This window comes from Ostrea edulis, chromosome 2, assembly GCF_947568905.1.
Source record: "Ostrea edulis chromosome 2, xbOstEdul1.1, whole genome shotgun sequence".
NCBI lineage: Eukaryota > Metazoa > Mollusca > Bivalvia > Ostreida > Ostreidae > Ostrea > Ostrea edulis.
In genome coordinates this window covers 28,265,682-28,279,811 of record NC_079165.1, presented here as the reverse complement: position 1 = coordinate 28,279,811, position 14,130 = coordinate 28,265,682, and the positions used below count along the sequence as shown (strand labels likewise).

Below are 14,130 nucleotides of genomic sequence, written 5' to 3'. Positions count from 1 at the left end.
GAAAAAATAAAGAAATTTAAAAAATGCATGCAGTTTCAATCGCTAATTGATTTTATTGATAATGAATAACTTATGAAATACATACGGTGTATATCGAACATGGCTAGAATTAATACAATAATAGGGCAAATATAAAAATACAACTATTACTAAAGGAATATATGCAATGTACAAAGTAGATCCGACTATTAACTACTGAGTATGCGGTCACGTGTTATTTGTACAAAGTAGATCCGACTATTAACTACTGAGTATGCGGTCACGTGTTATTTTCCACCCGTCTGGAGTATTTAAATATCCACACAGTTGATTTTGTGTCGCCTATCCATAGATGTCCTTCCTTATCTAACGCCACGGCATTCGGTCCCCGTATCCCATAATTCTCTGTGATGAGAAACCCAATGAACTGCCCGCTTAGATCCAGTAAATGAATCGCATGATTGCTCCAGTCCGCCACCAGCACGTGGCCTTGTTTGTCGGAAACGATTCCAAATGGATTAAACGGCTTCTTCATTCTGTAGTCTCTCTGTCCAATGTATTTATTCTTAACGAATCCGTCCAAAGTAATGGTTGTCGTGTGAACTTCCGCTTCTTCTCGATCGGACACCACGATATCTCCCAACATGTTTTCGTGCAGACGATAAGGCGCTGTAAAGATGGCGCTGAATCCATCGTCTTCGATCATGTCAATGATTCTTCCCGCCTCGCTGATCCTTATGATCATTCGTCTGGATCTGGAGTTCCTGGTGGTGACGTAACTGTCTACCGCACAGACCAGCAGCTCGTTCTTCTTGGTGTACGTCATTCCGCCCGGATACAGGTCCAGCTTCACAAAGTCGGTCTGGTTAAGATCGCCGTCCAGCCGTATAATTTTCTTGTCATCGTAACTAGACACCAAGATGTCGCCATTTGGCTTAGTAATGATGTCGTCAATCTGAATGTCCAGTTTGAGGGTCCTGAGTTTCTCTCCCTCTCTAGAGTAGAGGTGCATTTCTTGGTTCCCCCATCCGTTGCATATCCAGGCTTCTTTTTCAGAAAGTGGTGCGATAGCATGGACAGTGTCTATGTTGTTCGCAACCTTGAAACTATACATGAGCTGGACGTCGAAATTCAAAGCTATTTTTAGACCCCAGGGGATCGGCAACATCGGTAGCTGGATGTCAGAGGTGTCACAGGTCCCAAACATCTCCTCCAGGTTAGCGCCATGGGGTTCACCGACGTGGAAATTGCTGCTGACAGCTGGTTGTAAACCGATCTGCGGAATCTCTTTGTCGGCGTGCTTGAATCTGTTTTGTAGTCTCTGGCACATCAAAACGACCTCGCTGTCGCTCCCTAGATTAATTGCCTCCTCTGCTGACTTGGTAATGGTGGAAACAGAGCGAAGTGTTTTCTCAATGCTTTTTGTATGAGTTTCTATTCGGTTGAATTCATTCTTTAATTTACCTTCTACGCCTTCCACAAGAGTATTGCAGATTTTCTGAAGTTCTTCCTGGAGGAACTTGTACCGACTTTTGATCTCATTAACGGTTTGTTCAGTGTAGTCACCCAGAAGTTTTTTAGTCGAGTATAGTTCGTGGAGGTAGTCCTGTAGGCAAGGCAGGTACTCGTGCATACTCTGAATCATAGGTTTGACTTTATTCCTCTTCTCCTTCGCCCCCTCCACGATGTTCTTGTATCGATGGCCCTTGTGTTCGGACACTTTTGTGACGCAGTCCTTACAAATCGGGGTTTCGCAGAGGATGCAATAATAAACTGTCTCTTCGTTGTGTTTCTCACAGAAAGACCTGTGAGAGAGTTTTGTAAAGCTTTTTGAATCCGAGGATGGTAGCTCTATCACATGATGGTCACGTGACTCATTGGCCTTGATATGGCGGGAAATGCAAGGCTTGCAGAAATTGCTGCTACATTCCAAACACCGTGAATGTGCCGGTTGTTCGTTCTCTTTACACGCGTCACACTTACTGTTGGTAGAGAAAGCGGCGCTTGCTTGTATGGCCCTGACATAGTAATTCTGTTTGAGTCCCTTGAGTCCTGTTTTTGGAATAGTGATTTCCAGCTGACACAACGGACACGGAAAGGTGGCCTTAGAATGACCGCTGTGTACGTGTTTCTCCAAGCATTCGAAACAGTATGTATGAAAACAGTCCAATATCCGGGGATCGTTGTATCGCTTCTGGCACAGCCCACACATCAGAGGATCGGAGTCTCGGGGATCCTCCATCACGGCCCTACCCCACGGTTTCTGTTGGTTTTCTTCGGCGTGTTTCTCTCATTCATTAGTAACGTTCACAGTGTCGGATTGTATCGATCAATTAATCGCAGCTCAAATGATTTTGCATTTTAAACCATGGACGTGATAAAATCCGAGGGCCCGTTTAAGGTGAAGAGAACCCAGGTCTTTAAATCCTTTGTAAAAAATGTATGTTTTTGATCAAGTTAACATCTTGGGTGTAGTTTCTTCCACAGATATATCTCTTTAAATTATCAAAAACATCGTCTAGGGCAATTCATACTCAAAACACCCAAGTCACCCCGTGATGTGTCGCCTTTAAAACGGTTTTAAAGTCTGTAAAGGGTACAAGTCAAAACGTGTGATGACAGAAACCGGCACATCAAGAGTTTATGTTTCAAATCATTGATTATTTTATAAACTTGTACATAGAGCTCGTCAAGATAAAATAGACCTGACGTCACCAATATCCAGCTACCTGGTTTTCACTCCGCAGGACAATTTTATAAAAAGAAGAGGGGATTACCCATTCTGAACAGGCTAGACTCAAATCGTTCAATCGCGTGAACTTCGATTACATGAATTTTAATATGATTATAATCTCTCGGTATTGAAATCAATGTATCTTTAATTCTGTCGAACTCTAACAGGGTTCAAGTGCTAGTTGTGAACGCAAGCCATGCGTCTAACATTACATGAAGATCTGTCTCTATTCAGTGTTTTCTTTAAAGTACCTTTAATCAAGGTCAAGTTCATTTTAAATCTGGAAAATCTTTTTTCTGTCAAGGAGCATTCAATAATAAATGATCGAAATTCAACTTGCGAATGCAAGTCAGGTATAAGATATTACATGCTGATCCTCTTTGTATAAACTGAAATTCCCAAGATTCCTTGCTTTCCCGGTGAACTGCACGAGTTATTCTTTTGAATATATATATATATATATATATATATATATATATATATATATATATATATATATATATATATAATCATTCACATGCACATCATAAATTTATATTTAAGTTTAAGACAAGCAAGTGCTAGCCTTGAGGATAAAGCTAGGCTTATTATTCAGTTAAATCTAAAATACCTTTTTCAAAATGATTTTTCTGTCCAAGTATAGCTTAAAATGTATCAGGATCTCATATTACCTATTGTTACATATTCATCTGAAATCTGGATTACTGATTTTAAGATTGACATAAATAGCAATCAAAGTTGCCTTTTGAGAAAGTACAATATACTATTTTGAAAGACATACTAGGTGTTCATAAGAAAGCTTCTAATGTTGCAGTACTTTCCTTTACACATTAAGATATACGTGTACATGTATGAATCAATGTTTAAATATTACTGTAGGTTAAATAATATGGAATTTGCATCCCAAAAATAATAACCCATGCTTTTAAAGAGGATGAAAAATCATCTCATATAACAAACTAGTCCAAACATGACTAAATCACTGAGTATTATTACAAAGATGATTGGACTTTCCTCTTTAGAGATTTCCTATGAAACATTTAGCAATGAATTGAGAAACTATAATAAAAATAAAATATATAATCATTTTGATAACATAAAACAAATTGTGGAAAACTTGTATTTTATAGCCAAGTATACAATTATAATTTTAAATTGCAAGAATATTTGAAATTTACATTACAAAAAGCTTACAGATCTCTACTCACTAAACTAAGACTAAGTGCACATCCCCTCAATATTGAGGTTGGGAGATACTGTACACCTCCAACTCCACGGTCTAGTAGATTTTGCAAATTCTGCTTGAATGAAGTTGAGGGTGAGAAACACTTATTATTATTATTTTTCTTTTCTTTCTTTCTTTTTTTCGTCTTCTTCTTTTTTTTTTTTTTTTTTACACAAAATACGCTCACTAAAGGAATAAATATTCGGAACATTTGGGTGATTTGAATGCAAATTCCATAAAAAGCCCCATGAATCCTGAAAATTATACATTCACAAAACATTTTTGTCAATATTTGAATGAGTGTTTTAATCTAAGGTATACTGAATATTGAGAAATCAGGACAATTGTGGTTAACGTAGTTCCACACTCCTGTGACGTCATAGGATTTTGCAAAGTCAATGATTTAATGATAGGAACATAAATTTTGTTGGAATCTTTTTCAATAGTTATTGTAAAAAATCTTGTTAGCCATAAAATATTTCAAAATTCTTAGTTATATTTGAATAGTCAATGATATGTTTCAAAATATTGAATCCAAGGACAATAACTCTGTTTTCATTCAATTATTTATCAAGTACATAATGCGATAGATTTCCTTTATTTTTGACAAACATTTTACCAAGGTGATAAGGAATCATTATCTGTGTCTTTTCATGAAATTACATAAAATTTTAATCCCGAGTGATTTTAAATAGCTCAGCTGTATGGTACCAGACTTCAGTTTTTGATGGGGGTATACATAATCTGGAAGCTATAGATTTGAAATTATTAAGGAAAGGTATGGATTTTTTCCCATGAATAACTATAACACATGTAACTCTACTAATATAAACAGAAAAAATGATATGTAAACCATGCTATAAGGAAAATGCGTCCACATTTTTTTTTTTTTTTTAACATTTTGGGGAATAACGCTAATTCAATAATTTTGCACATATTATTCTAAAACTTGATGAACATATTGAAAATGACATGTGTTTTAGTTATTGACATGTTTCCCGATAAATAAATGCAATTCAAAAAATATTTTGTTGTTTTTATATTAAAATAACAACAAATAACTGTTTCCAATGAATTTCATAAAAATCTACATCGGGGTATATGACTTTAGTGGTGTATGTAATGAAAATTAATATGGAAACCCTTTACTGTTTTGCCTTTTTTCATTACTCTGAATGTTAATTTATTCATTCCAAACAAAAAAATGCTACCTAAACCCCAAAAATCCAGGACTAAGGACCCACCTGATGTACGCCTCATGTTTGGTAATCATCAATAAATCATAAAGCATTTGAATTTATATACTGCAAACTAAACATCATTTTAATTGATGATCAACAAATCATCGCTGCTACAAAACTGATTGTCAAAGGACAAAGTCAACTTCCGGCATGATTTAGCCACAATTTTTACCTCACATCCGCGCGATAAATGTAACTAATAATCTAACGATTCAAATTGAATTTAAATTTAATTGGTCACTATTTTCGCATAAGGATAAAATCTTATATATTAGCACTCTCCAACCTTGGCGGCCTCTTCCGGTAAAACAACCTTTTTTTCCCTTACAATAATTATGTGCAAGTACGACGCGACCACACACCAGAGAAACTTCAAAACGCCTCGACCTTGAACTGGATGTAGAGATTGGGTATACTGATATCTATATTGCTTATTGCGTGAACCCTGAGGTTCACGTAGAAAATATATTAGCGAGATCAAACCGGATGCTAGGGGGAATAGTCATCTTGCGCATGCACAAATTCACCTGAGCCAATCGGAAAATCGCTCGATTTTTCCGTCAGGTCGAGAAAATTTAGTTTTTTCTTCTCGACCTGACGGGAAAATCGATATTCTAGTCTGTGAGGATTAATATTATATCATTGGATTAAGGTATTTTGTTGTCAAATTTATATCATCAGATTAAGGCATTTTGTTGCCAGATTCATATCATTGGATTAAGGGTTTTTTTTCTTCAGATTTATATCATCGGATTAAGGTCATTCTCTCACCAGAGGGCGCGTTACACAAGCTTCACTTATAGTAGCGCACGGAACTCTGGGTAGAGAATGGATTAATTAAGGTATGAAACTCAAACTTTATTATTTAGACCCGATGATGCCCCCTTGTTGAATTTGAATATTAGTAAGGTCCAGATCAAGGATAACTCTTATTTCAAAGGTCAAAGCTACAAATATTCTATATCAATTAGTACAATTCTAGCAATAATTGACTTATTCTTTTTATAAAAAAATCTGTTTTCTGTTAGAAAGGCATGCCTATGGTCCACGTATTGTAGTCCCTTTTTAAAGGGCAGCAACTTGTTCAAACTATGTTTGAAAAAACAACTACCCCCATATGATGATAAGATCTTGCTTTTTATTAATCTCTTGAAGAAGCATCCGCCAGAGTTACCAAAATAAGAGCGTAGTTTTTTATTTTAGTTTTAATTTGAAAATCATTCTAAATAATTTCTGGGTTGTTTTTTTTCACTCATTCAAAATAATTGTTTGTATTATAGATTACGTTCAGTGTTATCTTATTGAAGCCACACTGGGAAGATCAGGGGCGGATCCAGGAATTGTGGTTACGGGGGGCGCCACTTTATGAGGCAGTGGGTGCAGGGCGAAGCCCTGGTGGGAGTCCAGGGGGGAAGCCCCCGAAAGCTCCTGGATATTACAGATTATATGGGGCTTGAAATAATTCTCCTATTAAGTCATTTGTACTATTTTCTATCATTTTAATAAAGTGAAATTAATAAAATGACCCAAATTTTAAGGGGGTTTTGGAAAATATTAAGTTCTCCCAATAAAGTAATTCAAGAAATCAAAGGATTTTGTCATTTATTTCTCCGGGAGTGGAAGAAATTATTGCTTCTTTTATCGTTTAGTATATTTTCCGAAACAAGATACCGTGCCCCCTCTAAATCCGCCACTGAAGATAGAATTGTTCTTTTGATGCTTCTAAAGATTTCGTCCTTTAGTTCGGTGGTCGCAATATATCATCTGGAAGGGGAGATCATTCATTATTTACCGGTAATGTTTTGTTTTAATTTTATTCTATTATGATAGTTTTGTATGTAACTTTAACCATAATCAAGAATAAAATCAAAAGTAAGTTTAATGTTTTATCAAAATAAAGATTTCGATTCTATTGAACATATAGCATTATACATAAATATTTTTGTTGTTGAATGCATAAGAAGACAATAATTATGTAATTTTGCTTAACAAAAGTATATATATTTTTCTGTCATTGAAATAGTAAATCAACATTTTACAAACAAAAATTTCCGACACCAAAATGACAGCTTAATTAATACTTGCATTTCCAATCTACAAATCGTAATGATAGCCATTTCCTCGTGAATGTGTTGCCAGTTGTAAACAATGTGCGTATGGATACTGATGAATGTAGTCCGTCTAATTTAACGGCTAGGGATTCCGACAGAAATGAAAGCATAATGTAAGTATATGTAAGAAATGAATGTCTCTTTTGACAATACATGAGGGTATGAACTGTGACGCTTCACGCTGGCATACATGTTCTTCATGAAGCGCGTTATAGCTTGTATTTTCAAAAGTGAAATGTATTATAATTATAGATGATTTTACGTGTTCGATTTGAAGGCGATATCATTCACTTGGATAGGTGCATGATATCACTCATTCGAATAATACGTGATATCACTAAACGGCAATAGATACCAAAACGGCGCCTATTACCACATGGGCTTGTTCTCGTTAAAAAAAAAAGTAAACTTAGTTGAAATTTTCACGTAGTACTTAGCACCGTCGGGTGTTTTAGCTTTTAAAAGGTGTTATGTTTAAAGTTACGAAACTGTAGATTAATTCAAATATATTATATGATTATTCGTCATGAAATTCAATGTCTGTAACGTTCACTATAATTAAGTCTTCTAGTCTAGTCAATCTAGCAAATCAACTCAAAGTAATTGCAACAGAAACAAACTCAACGGAATTGATTAAACATAAGCCCGACTAACAACATACAAAAAATCGGACAAAATCGGACAATGGGAAATATTTCAAATTTAGACTTAAATATTTTAGTAAACCATCGATATTTTGTGGTGTTTACGGCACGCCGTACACGCAGAGTGGAGTAAATGAACTATGAGGGTCATCGGAATAAACATCTACACAACGATCTACGGTAATGAAAATCGCAATTATACAGCTTAACATTAATAAGAATTGTATTAAAAATGTAATTTTTGAAAATTCTCATACAGACAATTGCTAAAATGATCAGCATCTCATTTTTTTCATCAACTTCCATTCTCGGGGAACTATCGGGAAAAGTTTCAAAATAGTTTGACTCTTTACTGAATTAATTTTAATTTGATATGTAAACGAACACAATATTTATTTAAGAAAGTATAAGTTATCATTTATTCATGAAATTATAAAGAAATAATGTTAAATCACAAGGGGAAATGACGTTCGCTAAAAAAAAAAGTATGGAAAGCCATTCGGGTTAAAAGTATCAGTTATTTTGCATCTTCATCATTTGAGCAAGCGTTTTCTATTTTAAAAAATTGTAAACCTATCAAGGAAGCAATTTTGTTTTTCCTTTTTAAAATTCGGGTTTTGGGGGTCATTTATGGGTAATTATAATAAGACAATAATAATATAAATAATGAAAATCAATGTAAAATAAGCACTGCAGCCTACCATGTATTGATGTAAAATGAACAATCGTAAAATCTAGTAATTACTATTTCTAATATATTTATTCTCAGACATCAATGGACATCTGCTGTATTTGCAATGAGCCAATATCTGATAGACAATCAGTTGTTATTAGGAAAAGGGTGCAAAGTATCAACGAATGCAGCAAATTGCGCAACGATGTCATAGCAGTGGCATCAGGAGATATATTACATCAGGATTGTCGTCGAGAATATACTAACCAAAAGGTCATCAAAATAAAATGCCGTGAACCCAGAGAACCGCTAACTCCCAATCGTATTTTAAGGTCTAAAGAACAGTTTAACTATAGAGATAACTGTCTCTTTTGTAACCAGCCTGCAAGTTTAGATGACAAGAGAAGAGGGACAGACTCATTTCTTGTTAGAACAAGTGACTTTCAGAAAAACATTATTAAATTATGCAAATAAAGAAATGATGACTGGGCTACACAGATCCTTGCAAGAATTCACTATGCACAAGATTTACACGCAGCAGACGCCATATATCACCAGCAGTGCAGTGTTAATTTCAGAACTGGTAAAAATGTACCGTCTTCTACCCCTAACCAAAAAAAAGAAGGGAACAGGTAGACCACAAAGAGAAGAGTCACAGGCGGCATTCTGTCAAACCGTGGAGCATTTGATTGAAAACGAAGATGAACAGCTTACAGTCAATGATATGGTCACTAAAATGTCTGAGTTATGTGGAGAAAACCTATCATATTCACAAGTTCATATGAAATCAAAAATTCAGAATCATTTTGGCGAGGATGTCATAATTACAGAAATCAACGGAAGACCAAATGTTATCACTCTTCGGAAAACAGCGAAAAATATTCTGCAGGATTTTCATCAATCTCAGTCTCAAAATAACCCAGAAGTCGAAAAGCTTAACATCTTGAAAGCTGCAGCAAATCTCATAAAGTCTGATATTAAGCATATATCAAGCAGTAAATCAGAGTATCCATGTGTGGCTGATATTGAATCCACAGAAAGTAATTTAAATTACATACCAGAAAGTCTGAAAACATTTTTGCGTACATTATTTAGTGAAAGCAATGTCGATGTCAAGGTATCCTCCATATGGCAGCCTGTCGTGCAAGCAGCTAGACCACGATCCCTTATTGCACCTCTCCAAATTGGATTGGCCGTCCAAATGCACCATGCATTCGGATCTAGGTTTCTGATCGATACATTGAATTCTCTTGGCTTTTCATCTTCATATTCTGAGGTCCAGCGGTATGAACTAAACTGAAAATACTGAAATCCCGGATGTTCATCAAGGGGCGCATCTACAATACATAGCTGATAATGTCGACCACAATATAAGAACAATTGATGGGCATGGGACATTCCATGGAATGGGAATTGTGGCAATTGCTACCCCTGGCGTGAAACAAAAGAGAGTGGTACCAAGATTAAAAGTCGAAGTCGAAGAAGTTAAACGGCTTGCTAGAATTGACATTAAGTTTTACAAGATGGATGTGAATGAACAATTACCCTTAAAGTTTGATAAGCTTACTCCTGTACCTAAAGAAACTTACACAGGCAACCTAAGCTGTTTGTTCTCAATTGTATGGCCAATCAAAAGATTAGGATGGACAGCATCATGTCAAATGGTGTTTAAAGGCACTTATCTGGGGAAATCAAGCATCACTTTTTTGCCTATTATAGACCTGGATCCAAGCAACCTAACTTGCATTTACTCGACACTTAAATTTGTGTCAGAACAGGCGAAGATACACAATTCCGACCCAGTAATAACATTTGATCAACCACTGTATTGGAAGGCAGTCAACATCATTCGTAACGAACCACTTTCCAGTCCTTTAAAGTCTATTGTTGTACGATTAGGCGGTTTTCACACAGAGATGAGTTTCCTAGGATCCATTGGGTATTTAATGAACAATAGTGGTTTGACTGAAGTTTTGGAAAGTGTTTATGCCCCTGCCGCTGTTGTGCACATGCTCAGTGGAAAAGCCGTTGCTCGGGCAATCCGAGGACACCTCTTGGTTTACACAGCACTGACCTTACTACTTGTGTCCGAAGCGTACGGAATTTCTACCAACATCTTAGAAAAGAACCATTGGTCTTCGCACATGAATACTTTGTCTGGCAATGAAAATGTAACACTTCAAGAAGATCATGACATTGACCTTACTACAAGTATTCCGACGGATTTAATCAACTTGGTAGAAATATTTGACAAGTTAGCTGATGGTACACTTACTCTTCAGGCATTCGCTGAGAACAACGCATTGAAAACTGTTACGTCTAAACTTGTAACTTTCAAGAAGTCTTTGGAAGGCAATCGAACATCCAAGCTGTGGATGCAGTACATGGATATGGTCGAACTTCTTCGTCAGTTTATTGCAGCTGAAAGATCTGGAGACTGGTTGCTTCACCTAAAGAGTGTGTATGATATGCTTCCATACCTTGCAGCATCAGGGCATAATCTTTATGTAAAGTCAGCTCACATATACCTCCAATATATGCAAGGACTGAAAGATACTCACCCAGGTTTAGATGAGAAGTTTAAATCGGGATTTCATGTCATCCGTCGAAGTGACCGTTATTGGGCAGGCTTGTCAACAGACTTAGTAATAGAGCAGTCACTGATGAGGAGCTTAAAAACGACAGGAGGTCTAACTAGAGGAAGAGGGCTTACTGAGACACAGAGAGCTCAATGGTTATTAAGTATGCCACATTGTGCTGAGATGACAGAGGCAATGGAAAAATTTAATGATATCAGATATGAATCGAGTGACCAGCACAAGGAATTTGGGAAAGCAAGGATCCAACAAGATAGCAAGGATATAGAGACTTTGTTCGAGTTCTTGAAAGAAAGAAATCCGTTTTCACTGGGCACTGTTTTACGTAACATCGAAACAGGAGTGACAGCAGATGAAAATGTCAATGTGGACAAAACTGTTGAAATTGGAGAAAACATATTGTCATCAATGGTTTCAAAATCAGTTGATAAATATGTATTTAAAAGAAACAAACAGGCAATCACTTTGGCTTCCAAATCTAATGTGAAGTGTGAAGGTGATGAAGTTTCAGTTGATCCACAGCTTCTATTCCAACGTCTCTTGGCTGCAGCAGGTAGAATATTGCCAGACACGGCAGATGTGTTCAAGTATGAACTATGTAGCAATCCAGCATCTTTATTTGAAGCAAATGGAATGATGAGACAAGCACAAAAAGCATCATTAGCAGATGCAATATGGAATGTTGGTGATTGCTCTATCGACGAACTAGATGTTACAGATGCAAATTATGTATTAGATGGAGGGTCATTGATCCATAGATTTCCATGGTCAAAAGGAATAACCTTTGGACAAATATGCGAAGGGTATGTTGACTTGATAAGCAAACGTTATGGAAATGCTGTTGTAGTTTTTGATGGGTATGAATCTGGACCGAGTACAAAAGATCACACACATACTCGAAGAACCAAAGGAATCAAAGGTGCCAAAATAGAATTTAAGCAGTCAACTCCCTTTTAAAGCAAAAAGGAAAACTTTCTGACAAACAAGGAAAATAAACAAGCTTTCATCAACCTTCTTTGCGAATTTCTCACATGCAGAGGAATTCTCACTATTCAAGCCCAGGCAGATGCAGACGTTTTGATAGCCAAAACTGGAATCAAATCAGCAGAAACAAGAAAAACTGTAGTTATTGGAGAAGACACTGACCTTCTAGTATTACTGCTTTTTCATTGCAATGCCCATGTTGACAATCTGTTCTTTAAATCTGACCAAATCAATCGGAGACCTTATAGTATCAAAGTATGGGATATCGTTAAAACCAGACGTCTTTTAGGAAATGAAGTTTGTCAATCCTTGCCATTTCTACACGCACTCACAGGATGCGACACAACGTCAAGAATGTTCGGCATCGGAAAGGGTCCCGTACTTAAGAAAGCAATAGGATGTCAAGAATTTCGACAAATTGCGAAAATATTCCTAAATGAGGATTCCACAGAGAAAGAGATCGTATCCCCTGGTGTCGATATCATAGCAACTTTGTACGGTGAAATGCCATTAGAGACACTTGACATCTTGAGATATAGAAAATTTGCTTGTAAAGTATTGTCCAACACAACATCATTTCTACAAGTTCAGTCATTACCACCAACTACAGCTGCAGCAGAGGAGCACTGCAAGAGAACTTTTTATCAAGTCATAGAGTGGACTAGAGAAGATATTAATTTGGATCCTTCGAACTGGGGCTGGTCACTGCTTTCTGGAATTCTTTCAACCGTTAAAACTAAATTACCAGTCGCTCCAGAGAAACTTCTGAACGTTATTCGCTGCAAATGCAAGGCAAATTGTAACACTAGCCGTTGTACTTGTAGAAAGCATGGACTGAGCTGTACAGTTGCTTGCACTGACTGTAAAGGCAATAGTTGTTCAAACTCAGAGTTTGGTGATGTGCCAAATTAGAAAGCAGTGTGTCGTATATGCGTAATCTCAAGTTACCATTACAATTAACAGACTGTTTTTGTGTTAACAGTTTATTTCAACATATAAATCTTCATTAGGTAACTCATATATGCATGGACAGAATGGATAGAAATTTGTTTTCTAAATCCAGTTTTTAGCGATTTTTGGTGGAAAATGAAGGTTTCATCCGAAATATGAGAGAGCAAAAATACATTTTGGTAAAAAAAAGTTTAGTTCTGCATTTAGACGTTTTAGCCTATGTTTGATCAATGTCATATCATTTATGAAGCAGTTATATCCTGTTATTTCCCTTTAGCTACTTTTCAGAAAAAGGAAGGTTTTCCTACCTAAAATGTTATATATATATATATATATATATATATATATATATATATATATATATATTCAATAAATTTTTTCTTGGTATCGGGGTAGAATAAAGTCAAAAATAAAATCCAGTACTCAAACGCTTTTGCGTTTGAGTACTGGATTTTATTTTTGACTCTCTCTCTCTCTCTCTCTCTCTCTCTCTCTCTCTATATATATATATATATATATTTACTTGTCGAACAGTTCTTAAAGTAAATCCTAACCTAATTTTTTTTTGTTGGGAGTCTCAAATATATGAAAAGATGTAGCTTTTCTCCTTAAAATTTCAAATTTTAACCATTTTTGTTTTAAAAAACCAAGATTTTACCCCAAAATTACAGTCAAGGAGGGATATATTCTGCTTTTAAAAGTTTTGCTCGAACATTTACAGGTTGAAAGACGGACTTCCATTGTATGGTACACGAAATATATATTTTCGTCAATCTCCTGTTTTTAGCGATTTTTATGAAATTAAGCATCATTTTACCCCAAAATTCCGATTTTCCCATCGAGATACAAAAGCAGATTTTTAATATGTTGTTTGCATGTGTTTTCTGGTATGAATAATCAATAAATCATTTCTGTTGCAATTAGTTTGAGGTTTTGCCCAAAATATGGCTAGATTGACTAGACTATTCGTATTTCCACTCCTCAACGATAG

At 36.0% G+C, this 14,130-nt stretch overlaps 1 protein-coding gene across 1 annotated transcript; it reads right to left on the bottom strand.

Moving 5' to 3' along the window:
• Nucleotides 1-28: 28 nt before the first annotated feature.
• Nucleotides 29-2,687, bottom strand: LOC125678971 (E3 ubiquitin-protein ligase TRIM71-like). Its single transcript, XM_048917798.2, has one exon. The coding sequence runs from the start codon at nucleotides 2,219-2,221 to the stop codon at nucleotides 260-262; it is 1,962 nt and encodes a 653-aa protein (XP_048773755.1). The 5' UTR covers nucleotides 2,222-2,687; the 3' UTR covers nucleotides 29-259.
• Nucleotides 2,688-14,130: the final 11,443 nt, after the last annotated feature.

Excerpts from the sequence above, each read along its gene's own strand:
- LOC125678971 (XM_048917798.2), bottom strand. The coding sequence starts at position 2,221 with ATGGAGGATCCCCGAGACTCCGATCCTCTGATGTGTGGGCTGTGCCAG.